General features: G+C 31.2%; 1 protein-coding gene across 1 annotated transcript; it reads right to left on the reverse strand.

Moving 5' to 3' along the window:
• Positions 1-7,775: 7,775 nt before the first annotated feature.
• Positions 7,776-10,268, reverse strand: LOC123912853 (probable amino acid permease 7). Its single transcript, XM_045963429.1, has 7 exons — positions 9,996-10,268; positions 9,684-9,917; positions 9,479-9,572; positions 9,066-9,280; positions 8,832-8,965; positions 8,496-8,723; positions 7,776-8,290 (listed from the first exon to the last, which is right to left on the reverse strand). Exons 1-7 carry the CDS (start codon positions 10,069-10,071, stop codon positions 7,889-7,891), a joined length of 1,383 nt encoding a protein of 460 aa, XP_045819385.1. The 5' UTR covers positions 10,072-10,268; the 3' UTR covers positions 7,776-7,888.
• Positions 10,269-12,130: the final 1,862 nt, after the last annotated feature.

Here is a 12,130-nt window from a genome sequence, read left to right on the forward strand (position 1 = left end):
AGTCAAATTCATTCATTATTCAATGAATTTGGAAAGTGAATTTTTGCTTATATTTAAAACTAGAGGGGATATATCCTAAGTTTGAAATAATAAAAAGGATATGCAGTCCTAAACGTAAGTACAATTAGTCGAACTTTGTTATCAAGCATCGCATATTATTTTTTTTGTATCTTTATTGAGGATTATTAATGTTCTAACCGTAGCCTTGTTTTATCAGCAAATACAATGCATGCTATTCAAGATATGGAGGAATCAGGTCTTATATTCACTATGGAATTATTTTATTAAATCTATTATTATTTTGAATCTTATTTTGTATTGGAAATAGTTGAAAGGTTCAGCATCTATGGACCAAATTGCTAAGTAGACTTCAAAAAACTAAGTGGTTAAAAATCAAACATTTTTATGACCATAGAATTGAAAGCAAACCAATCCTTGTAGATCATACTGATAAATCAAAGTTGTCTTATGCTGTAATGGAAGTTGGTTTCAAACCTATCCTCATCATACTTTAGATAGCATCTTTTACCATAGAAGGAGCTAGCACAGAATCTTGGATAATATATTTCAAAAATTTAAGTACAATCTTTGGCCTAAAGGCAACAACTTTATTCATTTGTGTCACATCTTGTATTTGTGTTGAGCTTCAAAGTGATTGAATGGAATATCATTTGATTTATGTCATTTTCTCCTAATTAATAGGAAGTCATTGGCCTAATTTCTAGAAGTTTTTTTCAACTCTTCCCCCAAGCTTATTTTGCAGATACGAAAATTGCAAATAAAAAACTTGTGAAATTTGATCACAAAGTTCGACCAATTTATGTTTAAATACTACAATTCAATTTACAAGTTTGTCGACCACGCTTATAACTAGGCCTAATATTGAGCTTTCGCCTTTTTACTATGTTAATTCAGAAACCCACATGGATTGGTCAGGTGGTGAAGATTTGGATTTTAGAGTGCGATCATCTTAAAGTCTCAGATTTAAATCCTCATGTTCTGGTGTCGCTTCATGTACTAGGTCAGTCCATATAGAATGGTGCTCTGACTTTAAATGGTCCCCTCATTAGTGGATAGTGGGATTGATGTCCATCAGATTAGTCGGTTCTTGAACTGAATCCCGTCTTAAAAAAACACTATGTTAGTTCCTTGCATGCCAAATGGGACCATCTTATTAGATATATCACCGGCTAAGTAGAGAATCTGATGCTAGATTCTATTGGAATTTGGCACAATGCTTTGTGCATTTCACTCTAAAAGTTTCTATTGTTGATGAATCAAAATTTGTCAGAAATTTTAGCCTATAAAGCATGTTGGTCCCGGACCTGGAACATGGACCATTTGTTAATTATAGTGATAAACTCTATTAAGGTCTATATGTTACTTCAAGAAAAGGCAACCGCTACATGATATGTTGATTTAGATCATTTTTAATGGTTGGAATTAATTTGAGTTCTTAACTCTTTTTTAGTTGAATTACAAATACATGACACATGATCTGCTATGTGTTTTTTGTTTCCAGCATATTGAGGATAGTGCACACCTTTTCTTCTCGTGCCATTTTAGTAATGGAGTATGGAACAAAGTTTTATCTTGGTTTCAAAACTCTCTTCCTTTGGGAGTGGCAGGAATCGACCATTTTATGGCATTTGGCGAGTTGTTCAATGTTAAAGATAAGGGGCGTATTCATCATTTGGTTTGGTTGGCCACCACTTGGAATTTATGGAAAGTCCGTAACAACGTTATTTTCAACGGTGGCATTATGGATGCGTCAACGCTTTTGGAAGAGATTAAGCTTACTTCTTGGTTATGGTTCTCCCGTCGGTTTGGTCGTAAAGCTTGTATTCCTTTTTCTAGTTGGTGTTTAGATCCGTTGTCGTGTATCTATAACTCTTGAGTACTTGTTCTTCGTTGTAAGGGTTTGAGTAACCCTTATATTATAATATAATATCATTTGATTATAAAAAAAAAAAAAACAAATACATGACACATGAGTTTAAACCTATTAGCTTGTATAGCCCAACTTAAATTCTTAATTTACTTTTAGAAATAAAAGTAGTTACTTTTGGTTGACCAAATAGGTAGCTTATCGTTTCTCTACTAACTTTGTATATAGGACGCTTGATGTAGTTTTTATTTACCATCTTATATCAATCAATTAATGTGAATTTTAAGAAATTTTTCTCTTCATCAATACTCTGAAATTTACCCGATCGTTAGTTGGTTTAATGATTATTAACACTGAACTTAGTAGGGAGGACTTCAGTTCGATAATCTGCAACTGCGATCGGGAGGAAACTGGAACCACTTGATGCCATAACAGAACTGACTATAAAACGAGATTAGGCGGTCTAGTGGACCAGATACCAGTGATGAAAAAAGAAAAAAAAAACTCAAACTTTTTTTTGACAGTAAAAAAAATAAAAGACATCTAGATAAGTGTTGCTTGTTAATACAGTTACCATTTGCTGCAAATGAAAGAAAATAGAAGCCACCTATTAATAATTAATTAATAAATCTAATATCAAATCCACATCAAAGTGTAGTCTCACTCTGAAAAATAATCCTCAATCAACCAACCACTATTTATTTTATGGTCATAACCATGCTAAAGAACAATAGGCATGCCAAACATCATAATCTAAGTGGTCACCCCAATCCCTCCCATTTCAAAATTCATCTCCAAATATTGTAGTTTTCATTTTCAAGCAGAGGTCCAGCATATGCTTTTTGTGTGCTGTTAGAATATACAATATGAAGAATGAGTGGTGCATATTAATATGGACATGGTGCTACAAAAGTAGTTTTACAAGGACTTTAGACCCCTTTTTCTTTCTTTCCTTAGGTGTGTTTTGAAATGAATAAGAATATTTGCTTTCGAGCATAACGGTCCAAGAACTTTTATGTTTAGGGGTTGTTGGCACGTGGATTTGGTTATGTGTTGGCGGATACATTCGTTAAGTTTTAAACCCTTTATTATCTTGCTGATGCTCTCACTTTTCATCTTTTTTTGTAACTTGGTTTCGCGTCTTTACACGGGTTCGCTGAGTTGTGCTCGTGATGAGTATTTGTATTGGTATGATTGATTAGGGATGTTCGACTTGGTTTTGTATGATCACGATGTATTCCAAATTAAATATTCTCTATCTTTTTTTTCACTATATGATGTTGCCAATTCTTTCCTTTAACAATCTCTCCTCTCACTTTCTTTCATTTCACTTTCATTTGTGATCCAAACAAAGCCTAAAAGACTACATGAGAAGATTTTTGGACATTCAACTTCTTTTGTGCGAAAGAGTTATAAAATTTAGAAAGAAAAAGAGTAAAATAGAAGTGTAGGTTTCCATGATTAAAAAAAAAGTGTAGGCTTTGTTTGGATGAGAAGAGAAAGTTAAAGAAAAGAAAGTAAAAGGAAAAAATGTTGAAGGAATGAATATGAGTAGAAAGTGAATGAAAAATGAGATGCTTATTTAGTTGTTTGGTATGAGTAAAAGTGAATAAAAAGTGAGAGGAAAGAATGTAATATTATTTGATAAATGACATAAAAAGCTATTAGTGACAAACTATTATAACCATTTCATCTTCCTTAAGTCTTTCCTTCCACAATCAATTCTTCCCCTTTTTCTTAAACCAAACATGCTATTAGTGACAAACTAAATCTCAAACTAACTAACAATTTAGTCATATAATTATATTTTAAAATAGTTGATGAATTTTAAAATCATCTATCATACTAGTCATTTTATTATCTAATGACGATTTTTTTAAAACTGTTTAAATTAATCTCTAAAATTATATGAAAGTGATCGGTATAGTATAATTACAAATTTTCAGAGAAATTAACGACATCTATAATTTCAAAAAATAAATTGAAGATTTGTGCGAATTGACAATAATTGACCTTCGAAATTGTAAATTTAGTCAAAATAGTCAATGCTTTTGACAAATTGACAAATATATCTAGGCTTAAATGATCAATTCATCCCTGTTTGCAAGTTTTTCGTTTTCGTCTATGTATCTTTTTTTAAATTAAAATAGTCTCTGAATGTTTAAATTCTTTTGGTTTTAGTTCCTAACGTTAAGTGCCGTTTCAAAAATGATGACGTGGAAACCAGAGACTAGCGTGGCAACGTGTGACATGACAAACGAGGATGATGTGTCAATGATGATGCCCAATCATCCACTAAGAGGACCAAATCCAAAAATAAAATTGCAGAGAGGGGTCAAAACCAAAAAAGCGAAATTAAACCCAAAAACATATTTTTCTTCTTTTTTCTCTAAACTCGGAAATTGACTCATATTTCTCTGAACCCATAAATTGCAAAACATGTTTTAATTGATGCGATTTGAGAGATTCAAAAGAAAAAAAAAAGGAATAAAACCGAGTCATTTTATCTTAAAAGTTTGTGAATTTTTTGGTTGACATTTGAGGATATAATGGAACTCAAATTTTACAATATATAAAGTTGTTTGATTAAAAATTCATGTCAAATTTTGAAGATGGTGATTAGTAAATTAGTCTTTTGATTAAATCAAAATAAATGGTGTATCAGGAAACTCAATTTTTTGTTGGTTAAAAAGTTGGCTTAATTACACTTTTAGTCCTTTATCTTTATTTTAGGTTTCAAGTTGGTCCCTTATCTTTTAAAAGTTTTAAGTTGGTCCCTTATCTTTTATGCAGGTTTCAAGTTGGTCCCTGCCGTCAAATTTTTTAGGCTTAATTAGTCTTTTGGTCCCTTAAAGATATTTTAGGTTTCACAATGGTCCCTTAAAGAAAAAAAGGTCAGGATTGGTCTCTTAAAGACACATCTATTTTTCAATTGGTCATTTCCGTCAATTTTTTACAAAAAACGTTAGTTTTAGTAGACTGAATTGTGGATGTCATTAAGTGTAAGTGGTCCACCAAAAACCTTATTAATTTTAAAAATTTTAACCATTGGAATTTTTTGTTATATTTGGAGTTAAAATTTAACGGAAAGGACCAATATGACAAAAATATATGTCTTTAAGGGACCAATCCAGACATTTTTTCTTTAAGGGACCAATCCAGACATTTTTTTCTTTAAGGGATCATGGTAAAACCTAAAATGTTTTTAAGGGACCAATAAACTAATTAAGCCAATTTTTTACTATTACCGTTAAATTTGGACACGTGTCATCTTTTCAAGTGTGATTTCGTTTGCCACGTGTCAAAATTTAACGGTAATAGTGAAAAATTTGACGGGATGGACCAACATAAAACCTGTAGAAAAGATACAGGACCAATTTAAAACTTTTAAAAGATAAGGGACCAACTTGAAACATAAAATAAAGATAAGTGACCAAAATTGCAATTAAGCCTAAAACGTTTTATGGAATTTTAGGTTGGGGAGAAGAAAGAAGAAGAAAATATCGTTTTAGTACATTCAACACAAATTTCTAGATTTAGAGAAATATGAGTTCATTTTTGGGTTTAGAGAAAAAAAGAAAAAAAAATGATTTTGGGTTTAATTTCGTTTTTTTGGTTTTGATCCCTCTCTTCAATTTTATTTTTGGATTTGGTCCCTCTAAGTGGATGACTGGGCATCATTGTTGACACATCATCCTCGTTTTCCACGTCGCATATTGCCACGCCAGCCTCTGTTTGCCACGTCATCATTTTTGTAACGACACTTAACGTTAGAGACTAAAACCAAATGAATTTGCACATTCAGGGACTATTTTATAACAAAAAAAGACAAAGGGATGAAAACCAAAAACTCACAAACTTACAGGAATGAATTGATCATTTATGCCATATATCTATCAGTGAAAATGTTCAATCTGTTAAATTCTTATTGAAAAATATGATGTGACACGTTAACCGAATATGTGACCCTTAATATCACACCAATGTTATAGAGACTAATTAATTTGTCCAAAATTTTTTTTTGAATGAAAGTACACTAGTTACAGTACGATGGAGTATTTTGAGTGACAATCATCTTATAGTTTCAAAAATAATGATTTTTTTTAGATAGACGAAATACTCAAAACTAACCCACTCAAATGAAAGAAATTGAGGTTTAAACTCTCGATTATAACATTTAACCTAACAATCTTAACATTTTTGGGAAATGATTTATGGTCAATGAAAAATTATTTTAATCAATATATTTACAAATTTTTTGGACCAATATTCATGTAATTCAACGCTAAAATCGTCACGTTCAACAAAATAAGGCCATGCTTTGGACAGGTTGACTTAAGAGTCTTTAATTTAGATAGGTAGGCTGAATATCTGACCTCAGAAACACATAATTTACGGACCCAGTGTTCCTTTACAATGACTTGTGAGTATGGGTTGGTTGAATTGAATATTATTCAGAGTCTTCATTGAAGAAGACAAAATAAAACAGGTCCCAATCATATTCAAATTTCTCATTTTTAAGTCCATGCACCATATGTCTATTCTCGATTCGATTATTGCCTTAGCGTATAAATTTCAATGTTCCCATTCACACCACTTGTATCCTCTATTTTTTTTATCGGTATCGATCTAAGGACCGACTAATCTAAATGACATTAATCTCACCGTCTATTAACCGGTGTCTATTAAAGTCAAAGGTTTATTCTATATAGATTAACCTAATACGAAAGAAAAGTAACACGAAGATAATTTGAATTTGAAATCTGTTTCAAAAAAAAAAATGAATTTGAAACTTTGAGAAAAGTACACTATAAAATTTCATACGTAACTTTATCGCTAGATCAACTCATGTTGTTCCACTTGTGTCATGTTTTTTGAAAACAGCCAAATTGTATTGATGTCTCATGATCAAAGAAGGACAAGGGATGCTCAAGTATGTACATGCATCACCTTAATTATATGGGACTAATTATATTTCACCTTAGTACAAACATTTTTTTTTGCGTGTGTTGATAATTAAGATTAATACAAACATATCTATTTTAACATCAAATTATTATAAAAAACACAGCACCTTTCAATAAGTATATTCCTTACATATATATTTGAATGAAGGGTTCATAAACCCACCCTCCATTCACACCACTTTGTCCTATTGATTTGTATCAAAGAGACAAGAGAAGACAGCCCTAGTGGCAGTCCTATTCAAATAAATTTCCTTCATATTTTTTATTTTTCCCTTATCATCAAATCACTTCGCACGCATCTAAAATATGTAAGTCCTATAAGAGTTTCACTTATAATTTTGAGGAATATAGTTCAAAGCAAGAGGATATTCTCTCCAGAGGAGTTTCACTGGATATTATCCGGTGTAAATCTACACCATATAAATAACGCTTAAATAATTTTGGTTGTCGGTGATGCACATGATGGACAACCAACATTGAACTGCATACAAAATATCACCGTAGAGAATCCTTACCCTAATTAAAAATCCACATGATTCATTTGTGATATTGTTATTAATAATATTTTTTTCTTTTCTAATTTAAATAACCTCAAATTATAAAAGGGTAGTTTAGAAAAAACCAATATAAACCCATTCTACACGTATTGTTCTTTTCTCTATTTTTTAATCTCTATTTTCTCCTTAGCTAATAGCTACACCATTTTTTATCATAATAAAGGAATCACACATTTACACGTAATAATAGATATTAATCATTAAATTGAGATAGAACAACTCCTATTATACAACAGTTAAATCTTTGGCCTCGATTACTTTTTTATAAGAAAAAAGAATATATGCACTATTTTTTTAATAAACCAAGTGTCAACCATGCATAAGTAACTATGTATTCCACCACTTTATCACATTTTCATGACATGACAAAGAATATTAGACAATTTTTATTGAATGTCACTATAAAACTATGCGGATTGATGAGGTAACATAATAGAATAACCATTGGTAAGTGATAATGTGCATAAACCTTTTTTCTAGCTAAGTTTAGCACGTATGATTCCTTCAAATGACCCAATAAATCCCATCATTGTGACAAGAAAGCAAACAAAGCTAAATAATCTGAGAACAATCCATTGTGTACTCCAAGCTTCAATCTTCTTCTGTACAAAGTACATTTCCACTGGAAAATATATAGCCAATGGCCAGAAATTTATGCCTCCTAATACTCCTAGAACTTGGTTGAAGTAAGGAAATAAAATTGCAAGTCCAGTGGTTGAAATCACATAGCTTGTTCTACAACAGAACCTGAATAGATTTATCTTAAAAGCAGGTAATAGAGGAAGTTTCACTTTGTGAAAATCATTCACAAAGGTACTCTTAGGGAATTTTCTTGAACACCATCTATCAATAGTACTATATATTGGTTGACTGTATATCTGTTCACAAGATCATACAAATGAGAAAACAGTGAATATAATTTTTCTATACTCCTTCCTTCTGGTCTCATATATAAGCAAAAATTTCATTTTCAGGTTCATTGAATAACTGATATATATATATATATATATGGTTAGTGATATAGACCAGATACACATATTATTCAATGAACCTGAAAAAAGAATCTTTATTTACATTATTTACCTGATATCCTCCAACCAAATGAATGATAATGCAAACATTGGCAAAGTCGATAAGCCAGAAAGGCTCGTAAAACCCAAACCCTGTCAAGAGATTTCCTGGTGTACCATCTCCAAAAGCTGCATATCCAAAGCCTCCGCAACATAGGTAGAAGAATGTTGTAATGAAGATTGAAATCATGGAGGCCTTTTTCATCGTTTTATTCTCTGCTGGAGGAGACTCTAGAGTGTCCTTTAATCAACAAAATTCAATAATTTGTTTCAGATATAGTCTTTTTTCTTTCTGCTTTATATCAAGCACCCTTTACTTATTCAATTTGAATATGAAATGTTTTGTTACCTGTATCTCAAGAAAAAGCATTGAGTATGGATAGGAAAAGCTAATGTCACCAAGTGCCTGGAAGATTAACCAGATTTTGTCGGTAACATTTGCAGTCTGTACTCCTGTCATACTTCCCATAAATCGTCCGTTTTCTGCATCAATATAGTAGCACGATATGGATTTTAAGATAATAATATTTTTCATAAATCTTTAATTGATTCAAAAAAGAAATTGAGTGAAGATTAGGCTTACTTATGATTGTCGCTAAGCCAAGTCCAAGTCCAATTGACGAGTATGCAAAGGACATTATTGTAGCAACAACAGAAACCCATACCATGCTATGGAGATCTGGTATAAATGACATTACAACCTGAACTAGTCCAAACAACATCATATACACATTACCACCATATTTACAAGGTGCATGATGCCCTTCCTCGTGATAACAATTCGATCTCATAATAGCCCTGTATTAATTAGTAGCATAAACATGTGTCATTATCTTGTTGGCAAAAAAATAACATATAGTTCTTCTTTTGGTATTAACCCTCTAGTTTCCAGGGGAAAGGGCCCCCGGTAATCCAGAGTTTGGCAGTAAAGTAAATAAAGCCACACCAAAAATTGTTCCCACCAGCATTTGATGAGTGGTCCAACAGGAGAATTACCTCATACTTGTTGCCGCTGTAATTACATAGGCAGTACTAGTCACATACAAGCTCAAAATTTGAAGGAAACCAACTGCATATGTCCTTTTCTCACCTGAACAAACATTAAACTCAATTTGAAGTTATAATTTGTTGGTAGTTCATGAAAAGCATATCTGTGTTAGCATAGTGATTGCAAATAGTGAAGAGTTTAATGTGTTCTTACCAAGATTTACTCTAACAGCATCCATAAAAGAGTAGTTTCTTTTCCCAGTTATAGAGTCAGGATTTCTGTAACAATCAGCCAAAAGACATGAAGAAACATATGTAGCTATTGCACAACAAAGCAAGGCAATTGGCCCTCCAATCCATCCTAATTGAGCAATACTCCACGCCAAAGACAAAACACCGGAACCTATAACCGCGGTTATGATATGAGCCACGGCACTCTGTAAATTTCCTGCAGAATAAAAAAAACTTCAATGTTCAAATTCTTGTATATAATAATTCAATGGTTATATGCTGTAGAGAACTTCACCGGTTCTTTTCGGACGTCCATCATCATCATAGGCACCGGAAGTAGTCGTTAATTGGAGAGAGTTTTTCACGTCCATCTTTATTCAAGTATATAATTCAATGGAAGTTCATGCAGTTTGCTGCATATGATAGAAAAGCCTGAGCTAAAAACTATAAAGACATAGTAAAGTTAATATGAATTATGCTAAAGACATTATTCTCTCTTCTTTTTCTTTGTTTTGTTTTTTTAATTTTGTGGTTCAATTAACCATTGGATTAGAAAAAAAAAATGAGCGAGGACTAAATATAAAAAAGGCAAATTCTATGGTACATGTGATAATTCTTAATGTACCGGTATATCAGGTAATTAAATTAATATGTAAATGAATATTTTTTAAAGGAAATCATTTTTCTTATCATTAAAATGATTATAGTAACTAAATATTATTCATCAAAATTGGCAAAAATATTAAATTTGATATTTTTTGAATTTTTATTCATCATTATAGTCAATATTGAATTTTTTTTCTAAGAAAATATTAGAAAAATTAGTATCATGCTTATAAACAATATATCGTGTTTTTTCTTGTGATATTATTATTTTTAAAATATAATAATCGGTTAATAGTTTTTTAATTCATAAAAATAATCGTTAATTTATCAATTTACTGACTTGATGTACCGATACATTCAAATTATTCGAATGTACCGTAGAAGCTCCCTATAAAAAAACCGGAGAGGATCCAAATCTTCCCGCTTTCAACAAAAACTATACTTATAGTAAAATAAAAATAAAAGGTTCAGAATCAATTATTTGAATGGTCAAGATTAACCCTGTCGTCACTTTTGAGTTTTGGCCGAAGGAATCTATATCGAATTTAGATTCTCTACATTCAAAAATTGTAAATTCACCTAGATTCACTTGTGAGAATGGAGAATAACTTGTTTGAGTATGTAATGTAACATTAAAAATTGCATATGAAGTTGCTTGAAACATAAAATGCCTATAATTAGATTAACCTGTCAACCAGATCGGTTACTAGTTGGTGTGATTCCATATTTCCATTTCAGAAAAAACAAAATGATTGAGAGATCCATATTTCCATTTTTTAATTAATTTAGTTATCATAATATTTTTATTTAGTATATTTTTAGTCACATAGTGAATTTTTTGAAATCCTTTTATTATAAAAAAATGTAAAACAGTAAATTCAAATGAAGTTTTTCTTTTCCTTTCTACAATAATCTTTCTCGATTATATTAGAGCCAATCAGATATGAATTTAGATCGTGACTTAAATTAAAATTTAAAATGAAGGAATAATGCCTGGGCCCAAAATGGGAAGATCTTAGACTCACACAAACACAATGAAGTCTCATGTTCCTCATCATGCTGCCATGATGTTAACCTTTCATCTAACACTTCCTTCAAAAAAAAAAACCTTTCATCCAACACTTCCTCTCTCTGTTTTTATTTTTTTGGTACAAATACTTTTTTTTATTTTTATTAATTTTATTTTGTGGCTTAATTAACCATTGGATTAGAAGAAAAAATAAATGAGGGAGAAATGATTATAAAAAAACTGGAGAGGATCCATATCTTCTGGCTTACGACGAAAACTATCCTTATAAAACAAAAGTTCAGAATTAATTCTTTTAATGATCGAGATTAACCCCTGCTGTCACTTCTGAGTTTTGACCGCAGAAATCTAAATCCACTGTAATTGTGAATTTGTGATGGTGTAACATTTTATAATATATTAAGTAATTTTTTTTGTCTTAGATGAAGTGGTAAATCCACTGAAATTAAACTCACATAATTGTGACTTGTGAGATCCCGGTTCGAATCCGGGTCACGATATCCAGCCTAACAATTTCGGCATTTTTTGCCAGTTGAGCTAAGATTTATGGGACTATATTAAGTAATATTAATACCAATGACAATAACAAAGGAGAAAAGATGGAGCATAAAACCATATTGAAAAATAACTCATTCGAAGTTTGAACAATGTAAATAAATTTGCATGCGACAATTCATAGTTTAAGTTTAATCAAACAATGCACATTTATTTTCATAAACACTACTCACTTGGAATTCTTTCTCCCCCGTTTTCTTTATCCCCTTTCTAGCTCTGTTTTTTATATTTTATTTTCTAAT

The sequence above is a fragment of the Trifolium pratense genome, linkage group LG3, assembly GCF_020283565.1.
Source record: "Trifolium pratense cultivar HEN17-A07 linkage group LG3, ARS_RC_1.1, whole genome shotgun sequence".
In the NCBI taxonomy this organism is placed as follows: Eukaryota; Viridiplantae; Streptophyta; class Magnoliopsida; order Fabales; family Fabaceae; genus Trifolium; species Trifolium pratense.